The sequence below is a fragment of the Myotis lucifugus genome, unplaced genomic scaffold, assembly GCF_000147115.1.
Source record: "Myotis lucifugus unplaced genomic scaffold, Myoluc2.0 scaffold_14, whole genome shotgun sequence".
Lineage (NCBI taxonomy): Eukaryota > Metazoa > Chordata > Mammalia > Chiroptera > Vespertilionidae > Myotis > Myotis lucifugus.
The window spans coordinates 11,075,559-11,096,874 of record NW_005871062.1 but is presented as its reverse complement, the minus strand read 5'-3'; the positions used below and the strand labels follow the sequence as shown (position 1 = coordinate 11,096,874).

General features: G+C 40.0%; 1 protein-coding gene across 4 annotated transcripts in view; it reads left to right on the top strand.

Annotated features, from left to right (window-relative positions):
• Positions 1–1,480: 1,480 nt before the first annotated feature.
• KLHL24 (kelch like family member 24) overlaps positions 1,481–21,316 on the top strand; it is a 31,741-nt gene continuing 11,905 nt past the window's right edge. For 3 of the 4 annotated variants that reach the window (XM_023750639.1, XM_023750637.1, XM_023750638.1), the window contains exons 1-6: positions 1,481–1,604; positions 5,797–5,908; positions 7,213–7,292; positions 7,513–7,575; positions 11,485–12,465; positions 20,986–21,170. In XM_023750639.1, the coding sequence (XP_023606407.1) occupies positions 11,546–12,465; positions 20,986–21,170 (1,105 nt within the window). In that variant the 5' untranslated portion in view covers positions 1,481–1,604; positions 5,797–5,908; positions 7,213–7,292; positions 7,513–7,575; positions 11,485–11,545. The remainder of the gene's footprint in view (positions 1,605–5,796; positions 5,909–7,212; positions 7,293–7,512; positions 7,576–11,484; positions 12,466–20,985; positions 21,171–21,316) is intronic. The other variant, XM_006084866.3, reaches the window with a different exon arrangement.

Sequence of the window (21,316 nt, the reverse complement as noted above, 5' to 3'; positions counted from 1 at the left end):
ATTAAAGGATATATATAAAGTGCCCACCACTGAGTCTGGAGTTTTGTAGCAACTCAATAAATCACAGGCATTTTCATTTTTAATCAGAGATGGAAAAGAAGCCTAAAAAATATTTTTAAGAAGCCTGGCCTTCTATATTATACTAGAGCAGTGGTTCTCAACCTTCCTAATGCCGCGACCCTATAATACAGTTCCTCATGTTGTGGTGACCCCCAACCATAAAATTATTTTCGTTGCTACTTCATAACTGTAATTTTGCTACTGTTATGAATCATAATGTAAATATCTGATATGCAGGATGTATTTTCATTGTTACAAATTGAACATAATTAAAGCATAGTGATTAATCACAAAAACAATATGTAATTATATGTGTGTTTTTCGATGGTCTTAGGCGACCCCTGTGAAAGGGTTGTTCGACCCCCAAAGGGGTCGCGACCCACAGGTTGAGAACTGCTGTGCTAGAGGCTCAGTGCACGAAATTTGTGCACTCGGTCCCTCAGCCCAGCCTGTGCCCTCTCACAGTCTGGGAGCACTTGGGGGATGTCCAACTGCCTGCTTAGGCCTGCTCCCCACGGCAATCAGACATCCTTAGCGCTACTGCGCTGGCCAGCCATGAGCCCAGCTTCTGGCGGAGCGTTGCTCCCCCTGTGGGAGTGCACTCCTGCATTGAGCGGCTGCCCCCCTGGTGGTCACAGTGCATCATAGCGACCAGTGGTTCCATTATTTGGTCGAGTTGCATATTAGCCTTTTATTATATAGGATACACTTCTGGTCATTGCAACACAATCCTTTATTCAATAAAGGCATGACTGTATTCATAACAAATAGGAGAGAGAGAAGTTATAATTCTGACATCAAAAACCAAAAACTAGTTAAATGTTTGAGAGTATACCCATCTTTGAAAAAAATATCTGCAGAAACAAATATGTCAAATAATGTCCTTTGGTGAATCTATCTGCCTTGGAAAATAGGGATTTGCAACAACTTTGATTTGCATGTAGGTCTAAAATAAAAAGGTAACTCGGGACTTAATGCAGCTGACAGTAACAGATTTACACAGAAAGACGGTTTCCCTGCGCCGTCTAGCGACCAGCGTTCTTGTCCCTTTCACACCTCAGGCCCTCATATTTCACAATTGGGAACCAAGGGGTCAAATTTAAAAGATCCCTAAGATTATGCAACTTCATGGACATGTGCTTTTGCCTTGGACGTGGCAATAAACATACCACTCAGTGTTCTCATTAGAATCCTAAAACGATGTATTTCCTTAACCTATTTCTAACTAAAACAAAATATTTCCAAATCACCAGCCCCTGGACTGGGTCTCGACACGCTCGCATAGTGGTCGCCCCCGCAGTAGGAACTACATCTCCCAGGGTGCCCCGCGAGTGGGGAGCCCACTCGGATTGGCCCAGGGTCTATGACGCTCAGTGTTTTGGCCCGAGCGGTCACATGTTTCCTTTGTTGTGAGCTACAGCAGTGACTGGTGGCTGCAGGAGACTCCGGGGCTGGAAGGAGCGCTGCGCCGCCAGCCGCTAACGGACCGCGGGGGCAGCCGCTGCTCGCCACTGCTGCTGGCCGCCTCCAGCCTTCGCCGAGAGGTACCCGGGGATGACAGCTCCGGGACCGGCCGAAAGGCGAGGAACCGGCCAGCGCCGGGGGCGGAGGGGCAACCGAGGTCACGACCACGGAGGTGTCTGCAGGAGGGAGGCCAGCGGCGTCCGGCCTCTCGGGGCCAGACGCGGGGGCGCCGAGGAGAGATTGCGCTTGGGGCTGCTGGGCCCCTGTCTGGGGCGAGGGGTGTGCAGGGCGTTCCTGGGGGGTCTTTAGCCCCGCTCGGCCACGACAGTCCTGCAAGGGGGACACCCCAGCCTCCTGGCACTGCCGCCCCGGAACCGCGGCGATGCTGACGCGCCCCACAGGGGCCGGGTTGGGAGGGACAGGGCCGCCCGGGCTGGGTTAGCAGGTGTCGGCCACCCCGTCGCCTCGGGGGCGGGAGCAGCTGGCGAACGGGGCTGGGGAGACGGGTCCTGCTGTTGCCGACCGGCTTCGAACGGGGCCCCCGCTGCTCTTTCATAATCGAAGGAAGCACTGAATGCGAAGGCCTCAAATCAAGCCTTCCCGTTTGGGGGGGGGCCGCGATCGCTGTCTGTCGGGGAGGACGGACGGGGTCAGGGTGGGTTCCCAGGCTACGGGCCAGAGTAGCCCCACTAAAGCGTTTGCGAAAGGTGCGCGGTCCTGTCACCTGACCGCTACCCCCGCCCCAACTCCCAGCGAGCCTTTGTTTACCGCGGATCGCGGCGGGGCCCGAGCCGAGAACCCGGCCCTGGAGCGACCGTCCCCGGGGAGTCGTGGCGGGAGGGGCTGCGGGCGTTCCGCCGGCCGAGTCCCCGCCTAACCTCCCCACCTTCCTACCACTCCAAGGCTTGGTTTCTTAATTTAGTTCCCAACGTCCCCGCCCCCCCAGGTCCTGGACATTCTGTACGCCGGCTGTTACCGCGGCCGGGATTGGGCGCTGGCGGCGGCAGGCGGGGCGGGAACGAGGGGGCGAGTTCCGAGTGTTGATTGGCGGCCGGCTGGTCGCTAGGGGGTCCTGCCCCGGCAGCTCTTCCCCGCCCCCTCGAAGGTGATCTGGAGGACGCGCGGGGGCGCGCTCGGCGCTCCTCGGCGGCCTCGGCCCGCGCTCCCGCGCGGAGGGACCCTCCCGGGTCGCCCTCCGGTGAGCCCCGCAGCCTCTGCTAGAACCTGAGGCCGGTTCTGTGCCCTCAGGGAACCGCAGCGGTGGCCCGCCCTCCAGGGCCGCAGAATTAGGCCCGTTTAAGTGGTGTCTTATCTGCCACCTTGTGGGGCAGGAAGTCCTCTTGCGCATTTGTTCTGGATGATTTGTAAACAAGGTTTAACACGTTCAGCGCCAAGCCTGTTTTGTCTCCCTTTCCGTTTAGCCGGCGATATCCCGTCTCACCGATATGCCGGCCGCACCGGTGGCTGACATGGCGCTTAACGTGTTAAATAGCTAAGGAAGGACCCTAACGCCGCATTTTAGGGTGCCTCGGTCACACACACACCCCCCAGGCAGGGACTGTACACTAGTTTGGTGGATTTTAATGACTAATTTCTTGCACTCTCGAGCAGCTTTTTAAAAATCACGTCTCAGTGTTTGCAGCTGCAGACTGTTTAGGTCCACCAGCTGAGGTTGATTTTTATTAGGTACGTAAAATAGATTTAAAATCTGCCTGCTGTCGACCAAGGTGTAAAATTATAATTCTAAAATATTAGATATCCTTTGAGGATATCCTCCTAAAAGTTAAAGATTCTTTGATACCTCCGTTTGAATTCGTTGTTTTGTGTGTGTGTGTGTGTGTGTGTGTGTGTGTTTTGGGGGGCCGGGGGTTGGTTATAGCTCACTTTTCTAGGTATTAATCCCAATGGTAATTCAGAATTTGTGATAGCGAATTGCAAATGTGTGTTTGTTTGTTAATCCTCACCTCAGTATATTTTTTCCATTGTTTTTTAGAGAAAGTGGGAGGGAGGGAGAAATAGGAGCAGAGAGTGAGAGTGGAAGAGAGAGAGAGGAACATCAATGTGAGACACAATAACTGGTTGCCTCCCCCATGCGCTCAGATGGGGCCTGGATGAACCTGCAACCCAGGTACAAGCCCTTGACCGAATCCAATCTGCGACCGACCCTTTGACCCTTCAGCGTGAGGGTCGTCGCTTTAACCACGTAGCCACACCAGCCAGGGTAGCAAATGTCTTGTTTTGAAATTGTAAGTTACTGTGACTGTAATAAAATCTACCAAAACGTTCATTTTAGCCATAGTGTGTTGAAGATGCAGTTTTTCTGATCTCATGGGGAGATCCTGGAAATAGTGCTTGGGTTTTATCAGGTTTTCTTTCCTATAAATCCATAGGAATTGACCCAAAACTTAATGCATTTCTGTAGGAGGTTGATTGAGCCATCTGCGTAAAGCAGGACTTGAATATGAACAATTCTCATTGGTTGTGCATTTTAATACATTTTTTAGATAGAAGTGGAAATGACCACCATAAGGAGCAGCTTCTGTGATCCCAAACTGATCCTACGTGCGCATTCTGGGCTTTCAACCCATCTAAATAAATACAAAATGCAAACCTTTTTAAAAAATAGAACCACCATTCAAAAGGCTGCTTATCCAGACAAAGCCTGTGACTTAGTCTCGAAACAGGAAGAAGAAATAGTATTCTGAGTTAGAGCTGTCAGCTTTAATTCAAACTTTCTTAGCTTTTGTCCAAGTTGCTAAATCCTTAATGCTTTTTGCTAATTCTTAAATAAGCGGCTGTAGTTATTTTTGTATATACTTTTTAAGATCCTAGTCTATTAAAAACAGTAGCTAAACTAACTTTTTTAATTGACCAGTTTGTCACTCCGCTTAAACTCACATAAGGGCTACAGTTTTTCAGATTTGGGCACATCTTAAAGTTTACTAAATTAGTGTTTAAATTAGGCTTTAACCTATTCAGTCGTTTCTGAAAGTTATTTTTGTAAGTAATTTGTGTCACCTAAGGTAAATAAAAATCACTTGACTTATAAAAGCTTTTGTACATGGAGAAGTCATTTAAAATACTGGATCTCAAACTTGTTCAAGTGGCAGAGCATTGATAGTGTTCTTACAGACTTCAGTAATTCTAATAGAACAGAAAGCATAATTCTAATAGAAAACATAATTCTAACAGAAACCATAACTATATTATATATCTATAGGTCCTTTGATTTTAAAATAAAACAATGTGTTAAATACCTAAAAGAAACATGTTAGCAAGATAAAGCCAATGAAGTTAAGTTTACATGTCAAGTCTAGTGAGAAGCATGAGTAGACTCAATAGGACAGCGTAATACCAGGTATGATGTCTGATGATTAATGATTTGTTTTTCTTCCTTTGAGGAATATTAATAGCCAAAATTTTTAAGGCAAGGAAGAGAAACACTGAGTGGAGAAATTCAATTTTTGGGTTCTGTAATTTGGGAAAAGATGGTATTCTTTTTCATAGAACCATACGGTTTAGTCTGACATTGTTTAAGCACTCCTAAATTTTTCATCATCATATACTTCTCATTTCTCTTTTATTAATCAAAGTATTGACCATTTGAGGTTCTAGTAAACAAAGGGTAATCACTAGTTGCTATAATTCTAGGCAAAAAAATGTAAGGTTTTAGTTTATTTCTGATATCTTAAGTGGGTAAATATGTTCTTGGTGGTTCCATTAAGAAATTAGAAATGTTGAAAATAGCAGCTTGCAGACAGGACTTTAAATATTCGATTTATAAAACTTGGTTCAAGAATCACTGCTCCAAACGTAAACCTTTAAATTGAAAATTTAAGAGCATAAATTTAAATGAATCAGTTAGCTGATTCAAATGAATTAGCTAACTTTTGTGAAAATATCAGAAATTTATAAAAATTGCTTAGTTTTACACAGTATCATGTTAAGTATAATTTTCTAGTTATTTTAAAATAATGGATTTATTATGTTGCAGTTGTTTTCTTCCTTCTTTTGGCTTACTATGTATCTTTAAAGATAAACCTCTTTTTGGTTGGTCTTCTGTTGTCTCTGCTATTTTTTCACTCAAGGTTAAATTTGAGAAAATGAAGTCATGTAGAGCATAGCATATGGTAATTCTCTACTGCATGTTATAATGACTGTGTTAATAAAAATATTTTTGGTCTCCCTTTTTCTGGTATTTGTTAATCTTTATAAGCCCCTCATTAATCTGTACTATCTTTAAGGCTAATTGTAACTTCTTTCTTTGTATAGAATTCCTGCATTCTAAAGGAAAAATAAGCTTGATTGCAGCACAGCTACACTCTAGATTAATTCTGACAGTATACATCTTCTTTGGACTTTGTATGCTGACCCCCTCTGTCCCGTAAGTATTAGCTAAAAACCCTGCAGAAAATGCCCAGGTGAATTGTTTTGCCCTTCTACTTCTTAAGGGAGCAATTTTCTACCTTTTTTCATCTAATTACTAAAATTCTGCAGCACACCAAAAAATACATTATTTTTTTGCCAATCTGACAAAAAAAAAGGTATAATTTTTTATTCATTCACACTGGATGGCTCTTGTTGTATTGGCTGTTGTCATTTTTCTTATTTGGCAATCTAAGGGAAAGGAGGTCAGTGCCCCTGACTAAATAGTCAGGTATTGCATGTTTTAAAAATTCTTGTAGCACACCGGGTGAAAATCGCTGCCTTAAGGTATAATTCTAGATCAGATCAGTCATGAGAGAATCTATTCCAATCTGCACCTGTGTTTTCTGCTAGAGAAACACTGAGAAAATGAATCTATTTTAATTTCAGTCTTGGAGTTCTTGTTTGGTTCTTATATTAGCCAATCCCAAAGTCTAAAATTGGATCTGAATCCAATATTTGCGACCCCAGTGCCAGACGAAGGATAGGCTCTTTATAAATGTTTCTTGAATTGAGCTGAATACCTGTGTTGGCTCAGAATCTCTTATTGCCACTGGGAAGAAGCATTTAGCTAGGATTAACAATCCCCTGATCTGACCAACTTGAGATATTCTTTACCAAAGGTACACACAAGTTAGACTGCGTTCTACAAGTAAAGAAACATGCAAGATAACATTCACCTCACAATCATCGCATAATCGGGGGACAGAGAAGTGTGTTCATGTATTTCTGTAGGAAAAAAATCAATAGTCCATAACTTGGTCTATAGATATATGGGCCAGAAACCAGGTCCATTAGTGTTCAATTGCTATTCTGTGCACAGTTCAAGTTGCTAGTATTTTCTCTTAAGCATTCCTCTACTCCCCTTCTGCCCCCCCCCCAAAAAGGAGTTATGCTAAATTAGTTAGTTTCAATAGGTACTACATCTATATAAGCCTCAACAAAGCAGAAGAAATAATACATGTATATTAAAAGATTTAAAATTATTTTATAAACTTGGAGATTCTATATTGACAATCTAATTACTGTGGATTTCAAAATGAATTTTTTCCTGAATTACCCAGAACACTTGAGATTTTTCTGAAATGTATTCCATGGTTATATAATATATAATGACTAAATTGTTTACTTTTGGTAATATTGATAGACCAACTCAGAATTATTTAATGGCTCCAAACTCAGATGTGATATCTATTACCAGACATTCTTCAAATATCAATTATCACATGATATCTATTTTTCTCATCTCACTGTCACCATTAGCTTGCTGTTGATGCCAGTGTTTACTCATCTTTCACTCAAGAAACCTTACTGCAGGATAAAATTGTCAAGTAAAGACGTTGGTAAATAACAAAACTAGTTTGTATGTAAAATAACATAAAATTATTAATTTGCTTTCAGGAATTGTTATTCAGTAATGATTTTCTATACAAAAGTAAACTTCCAGTTGGAAACTAAAATCAACTAAAAACATTTTTTAACATATTAGTAAATCCTGCCAATGACCAGTATAAGTGATTCGTATCTGATTTATATGTTGCTGCTGTTCTCCATTTATTTTAGGTGTGGAAATTGAAACAACACAAATATTTTGACTGAGGCTTTGATCAAGCAAATGCTAAAAAGGTATTTATAATATTTATAAACTATTTAAACATTGTTATTTGAAGGTTTAAACCACTTTACTTTCTTTAGCCAGGAGTCACTTAGGTCAGTAAGAGTCACAAGGAGCAGTTCTGTCCTCAAGATCATAAAGGAAGGCAATCTCACGGTCGTTTCCATTACTAAATACAGTGTTTACCCAGTCCTTTCCTCCCCTTCCTGATACTCTCAGTCCCCCGTCAACATTTTTCCCCAGTCTTAGAGACACTAAGATAAGTTATCTCCACTCATTTTTCTGGGACATAAATCAAATACATCTAATTTTAAATTTACTTAACAATCAGAAACTAGGTCTGCAACATTTATGAGTTCTGCAGTTGGAAATAAACCGTACAGTATCCTTAACAAGAAGAATCTTCTGGCCCTGACCAGTGTGGCTCAATTGGTTGGGCGTCATCCAGTGCACTGAAAGGTTGCCAGTTCGATTCTCATTCAGGGCACATGACTGGGCTGTGGGCTGGAGCCCTGGTGTGGGGCATGCAGGAGGCAGCCAATTGATGTTCCACTCTCACATCAATGTTTCTCTCTGCCTCTCCCTTCCTCTCTAAAAATCAATTCAATTAAAAACAATATTCTGTTAAGAAAAGTCTTCCTTTCAAGTGACAGTGTAGCTCCAGAAATAAAGCCCCTGAAGAAATGAGGGAGAAAAAAGTTAGTAGCTCTTCTAGACAAATCATGTGATATGGGCAGGCAGTCATTGACACGACCATCTGATCACCCTTGCATCCACTAACTTATCTAGATATAATTTTCTAATTAAATTTCCTTGGAGCAAACATTTTCCTCTTGTTTTGTCCAGAGATGCCAAATTGATTTCTTGCTTTTTCCATTACTAGTTAAAATAAAATACTTGATTTGTGTAAAATGGGAAAACAGCGGCTAATAAATTAACATATAGAAGCCCAGAAGATAAACTTCGAAATGCATCTCATATTTCTAAGATCCTTCTGTGCAAATCCTTTACCCACCCTGTCATCTAGGAAGCGTTTATGTTTTATGCTTTGTGGAGACTGGTTGATGGGAGAGTTCCCAGAAAGTCCAGAGAAAGTGAGGATGTCCGAAAAGCCAAGCCAAAGCTGCTCGGGAAGAAACAGCCCAGGTCTAAGAGATAGCCACTTACAAAGCAAGCAGTAGACAGTATCTTGTTGCTGTTGAATACTTTATAACAGCAGGTGATTTTTATAGTTGTTCTAATCCAGGATTCTCAGTTTTACATTGGGTAAAAGACGTGAAAGAGCTCTTGTCAGTAATTAAGGAACCAGCTATGAGAATAAGGGGCAGAAAATATCATTAAAAGACAGACCCTTAACTCCTATAAAGTTTTTGAGGTTTGGTGTGTGTGCTTAAATTTTTGTTTTGAGAGTAGTTTATTAAAGCTGAGGACATTGAAACAAGGAGGGGCTAGGCAGAGTCATTTAGTAATGTTATAGGAAAGAAATGAGCCTCGGTGGGGTTGCTTTGGCTCACTGAGAAGTAAAAGCCACAGTGAAAGAAGTGAGCCAGGCTGGCTGCTATCAGCTCACTGCAGTCAGAAAAAGGGGACCTTGGAGACAGGTCCAGGGGTTAACCCAGGACAAGCTGCCCGCTGCTCCATTGTTCCCCTGGTTGCAAGTCTCAGTGGGATCCCTTAGAGCAGTGGTTCTCAACCTGTGGGTCATGACCCCTTTGGGGGTCGAACGACCCTTTCACAGGGGTCGCCTAAGACCATCGGAAAACACATGTATAATTACATACTGTTTTTGTGATTAATCACTATGCTTTAATTATGTTCAATTTGTAACAATGAAATTGGGAGTCACCACAACATGAGGAACTGTACTAAAGGGTCGTGGCTTTAGGAAGGTTGAGAACCACTGCCTTAGAGTTTAGGAGATGCATGCCTGTGAGGGAGGAAGGACAAAGGAAAGGCCCAAATGTGTGCTCCCAGGAGGAAGAGCACACAAGTTTTAATCAGCCTTATATTGATACTTAACTCACTCAGTATGCTACCCCAAAGTTAATACAGTAAGATACTAGATAACAAACACAGTAAGATTATTGACTACAGAACAGAGTATCTTTTCATTTATGTAAGAGAAACTTGTCCCTTTTATCCAAAAGGGAGATTCTATAATGCTGCAGTCATCACAGGGTGCATATGTCTTTTCAAATTAGTATTTTGGATTTCTTCAGAGAAATACCCAGAAGTGGAATTGCTGGATTATGTGATAGTTCTATATTTAAATTTTTTTAGGAACTTCCATACTATTTTCCATAATGTTAAGCCTTCTTCATGCTACCATCATTTGGCCTAGATATCTGACTGTTGAAATATTTCAGGAAGAAGCTGGGACCTATAGAAGTGATTGTGTATGAAATTCTGAGGGCATGGGAATAGATGAGAGCTACCCCGAGTGCTCTTAAGCCAATGACAAATACATTTTGGGTCATATATCAACTTAAGATCTGAAAAGCCAGTAGGAGAAGAACCACCTTAAAAATGAAAATTTAAGAGAATTGATAGCTATAGCCCAGTGCCTCAATTCATTAGTTACCTATTCATAGTCACTTCTGAGGGAGGTTTAAAAACAAATTATTTCCTATTTATAGTGGACATTTAGGGGGAAATAGAGAAAAACAAAACAAATCACTTCACATTTGGCATATATGCCTCCTTTTTTCTATCTCTTGATGCACTGATTCATAAATTTTTCTATTTCCTTAGCATATGTTTTATGATCTGCTTTTCACTTACTATCTAGTTAATTCTTCCCCATGTCATTAAATAGTCTACATAGTTTTTTAAAATATATTTTTATTGATTTCAGAGACAAAAGAAGAGTAAACGAGAAAGAGAAACATCAATTATCAGAATCATTGATCATCTGCCTCCTGCACGCCTCCTACTGGGGATTGAGCCCAAAACCCAGCATGTGCCCTGACCTGGAATCGAACTGTGACCTCCTGGCTCATAGGTTGATGCTCAACTACTGAACCACACCAGCTGGGCTAGTATACATAATTTTTAAAGGCTGCATAGACTGTTCCATCCTTAAGATGTACTTCGGTTTAACTAATCCCCTATTGTAGGTCATTTAGGTTTTTTTAAGTATTTTTTATTAAAACAGCATTGGGCCCTAGCTGGTTTGGCTCAGTGGATAGAGTGTCAGCCTGAGGACTCACAGGTCCCGGGTTCGATTCCAGTCAAGGGCACATGCCTGGGTTGTGGGCTCAATCCCCAGTGGGGGAGTGTAGGAGGCAGCCGATCAATGGTTGTCTCTCATCATTGATGTTTCTATCTCTCTCTCCTTCTCCCTCTCCCTTCCTCTCTGAAATCAATAAAATATATTTTTAAAAATATAGCATTGGGCATCTCTGTAGATAAATCTTTCTACATATCCTGTTATTTCCTTAGGAATGCTGGAAAAGGACTTGCTAGTCAAACAATATATATATTTTTAAAGACCATTAATAAATATAATTGAATTCCTGTCTAGCAACACTAGTATATTAAGATAATATACACTTATTTTAGGATTCTGAATATAGTCAAATTCTGTGTCTTACAGTATTCTGACTTACCTTTATAGTCAGTGGATAAAACCCAGCTGTGTAAAAGGGAAGACAGAAGGTTATTAGTAATTCACAAAGTACACGGTATCCTTTCACCTGGGGGGCTAAAGGAGTACTGTTGCAAATTACTCCTAAGGTTCTAATTGTGCAAATGCAATTTTTATATCAATGTTTATTAAAACGAAGTAGTGCCCTGTACCCTACATGAAATATATTACACGATTTTGTTGCAGTGTTACATCAAAATGAAATTATATAATTTGAATACTGAATTTTTTACTTATTAAAATGTTTTCACTTTTTTTCTTTTTTCACTTTTAGCCACGTAGAGAAGATCCCTAATAGTCATTTCTCAGCAGTTATATAGTCAACTGATGTAACGATGGTCCTAATATTAGGACGAAGACTAAACAGAGAGGATCTCGGGGTGCGTGATTCCCCAGCAACTAAGCGTAAAGTTTTTGAAATGGACCCTAAATCTCTGACAGGCCATGAATTTTTTGACTTCTCTTCAGGATCATCCCATGCTGAAAACATACTCCAGATATTTAATGAATTCCGAGATAACCGATTATTCACAGATGTTATCATTTGTGTGGAAGGGAAAGAATTTCCTTGCCATAGAGCTGTTCTATCAGCCTGTAGTAGCTACTTCAGAGCTATGTTTTGTAATGACCACAGGGAAAGCCGAGAAATGTTGGTTGAAATCAATGGTATTTTAGCTGAAGCTATGGAATGTTTTCTGCAGTATGTGTATACTGGAAAGGTGAAGATCACTACGGAGAATGTACAATATATCTTTGAAACATCAAGCCTCTTTCAGATCAGTGTTCTCCGTGATGCATGTGCCAAGTTCTTGGAGGAGCAACTTGATCCTTGTAATTGCTTAGGAATTCAGCGCTTTGCTGACACCCATTCACTCAAAACACTCTTCACAAAATGCAAGACTTTTGCATTACAGACTTTTGAGGATGTGTCCCAGCATGAGGAGTTTCTTGAGCTTGACAAAGATGAACTTATTGATTATATTTGTAGTGATGAACTAGTTATTACTAAAGAGGAGATGGTTTTTGAAGCTGTCATGCGTTGGGTCTATCGTGCTGTTGATCTGAGAAGACCACTATTACATGAGCTCCTGACACATGTGAGACTCCCTCTGTTGCATCCCAACTACTTCGTTCAAACAGTTGAGGTGGACCAATTGATCCAGAATTCTCCTGAGTGTTATCAGTTGTTGCATGAAGCAAGGCGGTACCACATACTTGGGAATGAAATGATGTCCCCAAGGACTAGGCCACGAAGGTGAGAAAACTGTTTACAAATTAACTACAATATAATTAACAAAAGTTTTTGTTTTTAAAGTATTTTTAAACATCCTGAAGGTAATTTCAGGGTAGTCATTTATATGTATTGTTGCATGTAGATTTATATAATTTAAGTGTCTCTCCCAGTGAAGACTAGATTCATTCTTTGTTATTGTTCTGAGCTGTCAGAGGGTGTTGCAAAGGGTCTTTGGAACTGTGCATGTCTCAACATATTTCTACTAATTTCTCATAGCCTTCGTAGGGTCCCAAAGCATTCCACTTTTCTTTCCAGAGAGTCTTTGGATAGAAAGGAGCTAAAGACTTTGGCAGACTAACAGACAACATGAAATATAGAGGTGAAGTAAGTAAGCTCATGTACAATGAGTGGATTCTCAGATATAAAACCCAACCTTCAGATCTTGTCTCATTGCCATAGTTACTATATTTAATGTCAATCTCAACTTTTAAATTTTTTTCTGATTACAAAAATTATATCATCATTATACAGAATTTGGAAAATTTATGTTATGTTAAAGGGTAGGAATGCAATTAAATATTGTACAATTATATCTCAATAAAACAAAAAAGCTGACTCTAGTTTTTTAAAAAGTAATTGGTAATTGTTTAACAAAGGACAAAAGAATACAATTTTATTCTGTAAGTGTACGGATTTTTTCTAAGTTCCTGTTCTTTTTTTAAAGACTCTTCAGAGACTTGGGCTGAGTTTAAGAATGTGGAGAGGCCACGGTTAAATGTATTAAGAAAGCTAAACAGCTTCAGGGATATTCCACAACTTTTCTGGATGCACAGTGTCCCTCCAAGGAAAATCACCCATTCTTCCCTTGTAGCAGAAGAATGTTTTGGAGTCAAATAGGACTGATAATACCTATTCTGCATATCTCATGGGATTAGAAGGGACCAAGGGATATGTGTTGTAAAATCAAATTAATTCATTTATTATTAATGTTATTTACAAAGAAATGACCTGAATGAACATATTGGAGACTCAGATTAATTAGGTTAGATAATAAATACTTTTCCTGATTCACTTAATTACTTGATTTGCAAAAATTTACTTCCAATTTTGAAGCGGACCAATCCATTTTATACAGTGGAACACATCTATATAAAAGATTGCTATATCACCTTTCTTTAGGAGGCAAGTAGAAAAAAACAAACTATAGTTATATTGAATTTACAGACTATTATAAATATAATAGCGGATATTTATTTTGTGTAGGCATTTTGTGAGGAATCCTTTATTTTACAACTCTGCAGTCAACTTCTGTCCCTCATATTGTCTTTCACTTACTTGTTACTGCATGTTAGTACCCATCACTAGGAATTTCATTATCTGAACAATGTGTATTATTTATACAGGTTCTCATCTTTCTGAGAAACTCCAAAGTTCTTTGAAAAAGGGGTGATGTCTCCACTTCTGCAACTGCAGTTCATTCCCGACTTCTGCTCCAGTCACTCTCCTGAAACTCCTCTCAATCTGGTCATCACTGACCTTCTGTTTGTTATTTGTTAGACACCTCTTTTCAGTCTTTATCCAGCTTGGTCTCTCTTTAGGATTTGACATTATAAATTGCTTTAATCCCTCTTGAAACTCCTCCTCTAGCTTGTGGAGTACCATTTTCTTCATGGTTTTACTTCTCCAGCTGCTCTTTTCCAGTTGATGGTTCTGTATCTAGTCTTGGGAATGTTGGTAGTCCCTTTGGTTCACATCTCTTTATCTTGCCTTACACACTTAACTAGCCCGTGGTGGGCAAACCGCGCCTCACGAGACACATGTGGCTCTTTGGCCCCTTGAGTGTGGCTCTTCCACAAAATACCACGTGGGGGCGCGCACGTACAGTGCGATTGAAACTTCGTGGCCCATGCACAGAAGTCGGTATTTTGTGGAAGAGCCGGTACTTTGTGGAAGAGCCACACTCAAGGGGCCAAAGAGCCACATGTGGCTCACGAGTCGCGGTTTGCCGAGCCGCAGTTTGCCGACCACTGTTAGGCGATCTCATCTACTCTCATGGTTTTAATTACCATGTATGCTATTGACTATTAAACCTATATCTCCAGCCCAGACTTTTTCTTTCATTCATTCATTCATTCATTCAGCCAATGTTACTTGTTTTTTTTACTTGAGGATGCATCTTTTAAAAAAAATAACAGGCAAAATAATATCACACTTAAAGTTAATAGTTATTTAATATTATCTAATACCCAATTCATATACATACTTCCTCCAGACTGTTCTTTAATGAATCTGGATCTAATCCAGGATCACTTATTGCATCTGGTTATTTCCATGAAGTCTCTCTTATTTCAGAAAAATTTCTTTTTTGTGATTCTGACTTGTTGTTGGCCAAGTTGTCCAGAAAAGTATTCCACCTTCTGTATCAGTCTGGTTACTTCCTTATGGTATCATTTACCTGCATTTAGTTATGTTTCTGGAAACGAAGTTGGCTCTGCAAGCCTCAGCTTAATGGAGACCAGTTAAGTATTTCTGGCAAGAGTTCATCCTAGGTAATGTGTCAAAGTAGGAGACACAGACTATCTGGTTGTCTTCACATTAGCGATGCAAAGATTAACTCCAGATTAGGGTGATGACAGTCAGTTTCCACCAATGAACAGTTAGGTTATACTCCACATCAGTCAATGTTTCTTTAGTGTTTATCCTGTGCCAAGTATCCTTCAGAGCTCAACGCATATTAGATATTCTACATATATATACCCACGTGTCTCTTAAATAACAGAGAAAACCCAAAAATGCACCCAAGCATGAAAGTTTGATAATCTACACTGCCAGTTGTAAACCCATGGAGAGAAAACAGTGGAGACCAATCACAGAAGGAACAAAGCTTAGGAACAGTAGTTGTCTTTTTAATAATATGTATTATGCAACCTTAAATGTCTGTGCTAATACATAATATTAATAATATTTTTTATTGATTTCAGAGAGGAAGGGAGAGGAAAAGAGCGATAGAAACACCAATGATGAGAACCATGGATTGGCTGCCTCCTTCATGCCCCCCACTGGGAATCAAGCCTGCAACCCGGCATGTGCCCTTGACTGGAATCGAACCCAGGACCCTTCAGTGCACAGGCTGATGCTCTATCCACTGAGCCAAACCAGCTAGGGCCATAATATTATTTTTTAATAAACACCAAGCATCATGATGTGTTTAGAGTACTGACTTCAGAAACAGGCCTGGATTATAATCTGGCTCTACACTAGTTAATTCTATGATCTTAGGCAAGGCACTTTAACTTCACTATGTATCAGTTTTCACATCTGTAAAATGAGCATAATATTATCTACCTTGTAAAATTGTTGTGAGTGCCCTAGCCAGTTTGGCTCAGTGGGTAGAGCATCTGCCTGCAGACTGGAGGATCCTGGGTTTGATTCCAGTCAAGGGCACATGCCTGGATTGCAGGTTCAATCCCCAGTGTGGGTCTGCAGCCGATCAATGATTCTCTCTCATCATTAATGTTTCTCTCTCCCTACCCCTGCCTCTCTGATATCAATAAAATATATTTTTTTAAAAATTGTTGTGAGTATTAGAGATATCATATGAAAGAATGCATAACCTAGCGTTTGACACACAAAAAACATAATAAAAATTATTACTGGTTTCATGAAGAAAATACATTTTAAATTTATGCTGTGCTTTTACAGAATAGGAAATGTGATTGAGGCAGAAATGCTTGCTATCAAATGGTTCATTTTAAGCATAAATTGTTCATATCTATGAGAAAAAAATCAGTGCTCTTTGCTATACTCAATTGAGCAATAGGTAGCTAATCCTATATAATAAAAGCCCAGCAACCAAACAGCAAAACGACCAGAACAACCATTTGACAAGTCGCTATGATGGCACTGACCACCAGGGGGCAGACACTCAACGCAGGAGCTGCCCCCCTGGTGGTCAGTGTGCTACCACAGTGGGAGCACCGCTTAGCTGACCAGGATGAGCGGCTGGCTGCTCCCGCTGAGAACCCCGGGCCAATGGGCAGGAACCCTGGGCTGCGATCATCACCTCCTTGCCCCAGGCTCCTCCTCCTCACTCCCTACCACCTCCTCCGGATGCCGCAGGCTGTGCAGCTCTGACCCTGGAGGCTGGGAGGCGGGTTCATGGCCACCGTGGGACTGAGGCCTACTCTGCTGCCTCTCAGTGCTGTTGGCTTTGGGCCCGTCCCCCACCAGTTCCCCTGAAGAAGTGAGTGCTCCGGCTCCACAGAAGATGCCGGACCAGGGAGCAGTTGCTCAGAGGGCAGGTGCACAGCCACTCAGCAGACTGGGATGAGCGGTGCTCCCATAGCAGGCCGATCCCCACAGGCCACGCCCTCCACCAGTGCACGAATCCCGTGCACCAGGCCTCTACTATTTAATAAGCTCCTACCTCTTGTCTAATAATCAGTTACTATATAATGAATATCGGAATATAACTGCCATAATGAGAACAAGGTTCAAGTTCCTATTAGAAACCATTTGAGAAAACTAAGATAAGGGCTTTTTGTGTGTTCTTTAAAGAAATGGTGTTTTAGTTGAAAGAGGCTTGGTAAATACAGAAAAAAAGACTCATGCTTGCCAGAAAGGAGAGGAGCCGGGGGACTGGGTATAAAAGCTGAAGGGATTAAGTACAAATTGGTAATGACAAAATAGCCACCAGGATGTATAGTCAATAATATTGTAATAACTATTGATGGTACCAGATGGTACTGGAAATATTAGGGGGGATACTTTGTAAAGTATATGATTATCTAACCACTATGCTGTACACCTGAAACTAACACAAAAAAATGTTGAATCTAAAAAAAATAGTGTTGTAAGATTAATAAATACCTTCATACCTTCATTCTTTATTTTATAGGTGATAAAACTGAAGTACAGTTAAATGAACCAACTTGTTCTTGTCATAAAGTTACTTAGTGGCGGAGCCAAGACTAAAATTTTTTGTTCTGAATTTTTGTTCTAGTCCCTCTTAAGGATGTTATTCTATATTATAGGGTACATGGTTTCCCATCTTAAATACATGTTAATTAATTCATTGTTATTTTGAACTCTAACATTTTTACATAAAAGCATATATATTGTAATTTTCCCTCTACCTGACCTTTGGTATATCAGTTGTCCCAAAGGGTACCTCTGTTACCAAATTTTTGAACTCTTTTTAGAAATATTCTTTGCATATAAGTGTGGGGTGTGTGTGTGTGTGTGTGTGTATGCATACCACATACCTCCCCACTTTTGCCACTTTTGTTTATGCGGACAGTAGGGTACTATAGTTTTGCACCTTGTTTTTTGTTTGTTTGTTTGTTTGTTTTTGCACCTTGTTTTTATCACTTAAAAGTATCTTGGAGATTGTTCTACATCGCCACATAAAAGACTTTTTTTTTTCATTTATTTTTATTTTTGTTATGGATTTTTTAAAATCTTTTTTTGTTTGTTAATCCTCACCCAAGGATATTTTTTCTATTGGTTTTTTTTTTTTTTTTTTTTTTTTTTTTAATACATTTTATTGATTTTTTACAGAGAGGAAGGGAGAGAGATAGAGAGTTAGAAACATCGATGAGAGAGAAACATCGATCAGCCGCCTCCTGCACATCTCCTACTGGGGATGTGCCCGCAACCCAGGTACATGCCCTTGACCGGAATCGAACCTGGGACCCTTCAGTCCGCAGGCCGACGCTCTATCCACTGAGCCAAACCGGCTTCGGCACTCTATTGGTTTTTTAAAGAGAGTGGAAGGGAGGGAGGGAGGGAGGTGGAGAGAGAGAGAGAAACATCAATGTAAGAGAGACATATCAATTGGTTGCCTCCCACACATGCCCCAACTGAGGCTGGGGGTAGGAGATAGGGTGGGAAGGTGGGAGGGGGAGATCAGCAACCCAGGTATGTGCCCTTGATGGGGAATCAAACCCTCGATCCTTTGGCCAATGCTCCAACACTGAGCCACACTGGCCAGGCCTCAAATAATTTTTTAAAAGCTATATAGTACCCCATATATGGATACCATAATTTATTTGATTCATCTCTTAATGATAGATGTTTAAGTTGTTTCTAGATTTTTGTCATTACAAAGAATGCTCAGTATTGTGCATATGTCTGCATACACTGATAATTTATAACTTGAATTACTAGAAATAGAATTGCTCAGTCATAGGATATGGGCATTTTTAATTTTGGTAGTTACTGTATAAAATTTTCTTCCAAGCTATACTTCAGCCAAAAATATGAAAGTGTCTATTTCTCAACTCCTTTGTCAACATATATTATTAGTTTTTATAAATCTTTGCTACTCTGGAAAGTGAAAACCATATCTCATAATTTTTTTAGAATTTTTATTTATTGATTTTAAAAGGAGGGAGGGAGGGAAAGAGAGAGAGAGAGATATCAATTTGTTACTTTACCTATTTATGTATTCATTGGTTGATACTTGTATGTGCCTGACTGGGGATCGAACCAGCAACCTTTTGGTGCATAGGACGACACTCCCACTAACTGAGCCACACTGGCCTGGGCAAAGCCAACTAACTTTAAAATTCCATAGAACCTTATGAACAAAAAGAGCTTGAATAAGCTCTCAGTTTTTCCTGTCTCTCTCTTAAGTTTAAAGTACAAAATTAAAAAGCCAGTGTTTAACATAAATTTTGGGACTCTCTTAATGCTCTTAAAAGTTGCTTTTTCCACTCTAAAAATAGCCCATGCTCATTATTGTTTTGAAATTTTATGTTACTAGAAAGTGGGAAGCCACACATGCAGAAATAATCATCATTAACATTTTGGTCTGTTATTTTTTAAATATGTTTTTATTGATTTTAGAAAGAAGAGAGGAAGGGCGAGGGAGAGAAAGAGAAATATCTCTGAGAGAAAACTATCAATTGGCTGCCTCCTGCACGCCCCTACTGGGGATCAAGCCCACAACCTGGGCATGTGCCCTGACTGGGAATCAAACCTGTAAACTCTCGGTGCATGGGACAACTCAACTAACTTGAGCCACACCAGCCAGGACCTTTTTTATTTTATTTTATTTTTATTTTTTTAATATATTTTTATTGATTTCAGAGAGGAAGGAAGAGGGAGAGAGATAGAAAAAACAATGATGAGAGAGAATCATTGATTGGCTGCCTCCTGCACGCCCCCTACTGGGGATCGAGCCTGCAACCCAGACATGTACCCTGGCCAGGAATCAAACCATGCCCTCCTAGTTCATAGGTCAACACTCACCCACTGAGCCACACTGGCTGGGTGCAGACCTTTTTAATATAAATATTAATTGTACCTTATGTACAGCTTTTAACTTGCTTTTTTCTTTTTTAACATTCTTTGTTATAAACATTGTTAACATTTTTAGTGACTACCAACATTTTGAGTGGGATTACCTAAATTTACTTAACTTTAAAAAATGTTTTAAAAATAATTTCTGTACATATACAATCATGTGTTGCTTAACAAAAGGTATACATTCTGAGAAATTCCCCTTTAGGTGATTTTATAGTTGTGCATACATCATAGAGTGCACTTACACAGACATAGGCTGTATAGCCCACTGCACACCTAGGCTGTATGGCATTACCTATTGCTCCTAGGCTATAAGCCTCAGTCTACACCTTGTTACTGCACAAAACAACATGAGATGAAATCAAACACAAGAGAAAATAATGCAGCCAAGAGACACAATAAGCAAAATGTATGAGGCTGCTGCTGGTATAACACAGCATACTGGTTTACAGCAAATTTTTTTAAGTATGAAGAGTACACTCTAAAACAATGATTTAAAGTATAGTATAGTTAATACATAAACATAGTCATTTATTATAATTTTCATGTATCATGTATTATACATAAATCTATGTGCTATACTTTTATATGACTGGCAGTGCAGTAGGTTTGTTTGCACCAGCATCTCCACAAACACGAATAATGCATTGCACTACAACTTTATGATGTCACTAGGTGATAGGGATTTTTCAGCTCCATTACAATCTTATGAGACCACCCTTCTATCTGCAGTCTGTTTTTGACCCAAACAACAACTTATGTGGCACATAACTGTACTCCTTTACAGGGTAGTAGATTATACTGTGAAGTAGCTTTTTTAGAACTAGCAATCTGACAGAAAAATATCATTTTCCTACACTTAGAAAAAGTGCATCATCATGTGTGGTTATGCACATCTGAATTGCTGCAAAACTTCATTTGAAAATCATCCTTAATATTACCAGAGTTCCAATTGAGTTAGGTAGGCTCTTTGGACTGCTTTACAATTTTTAAGGCAATCTCAAAAAAAATACTCATAGGAATTTTCTGTGGAAAAAAATGATAACACTAAATCCCTTGTAAATGTTCTCAATGTAATAATTGGTAGCCTGTGTTATTTGGTACATTCATAGAGAATAAATTCAACTGTTTATAATACTATTCCACTTTCTTTATGATAATGGCATGTTTTTAGGGTCTGAAATAATCTTGAGTATATTTTTAATATATTATTTATTCTTACAATAATTTTAGGTCAACTGGCTATTCTGAGGTGATAGTTGTCGTTGGCGGCTGTGAACGAGTTGGAGGGTTTAATCTTCCATATACTGAGTGCTATGATCCTGTGACAGGAGAATGGAAGTCTTTGGCTAAGCTTCCAGAATTTACCAAATCAGAGTATGCAGTCTGTGCACTAAGGAATGACATTCTTGTTTCAGGTAAATAAAGAATTACTATAGTAGCTACTCTTAATTTGAACATAGCTTGGCTGTTTTAAATTAAAACAGTGTCACAAAAGAAAACAGTGACACTGGATATGCCCACTTTAGGCAGATTAGTTTATACAACAAATAAAACCAAGATG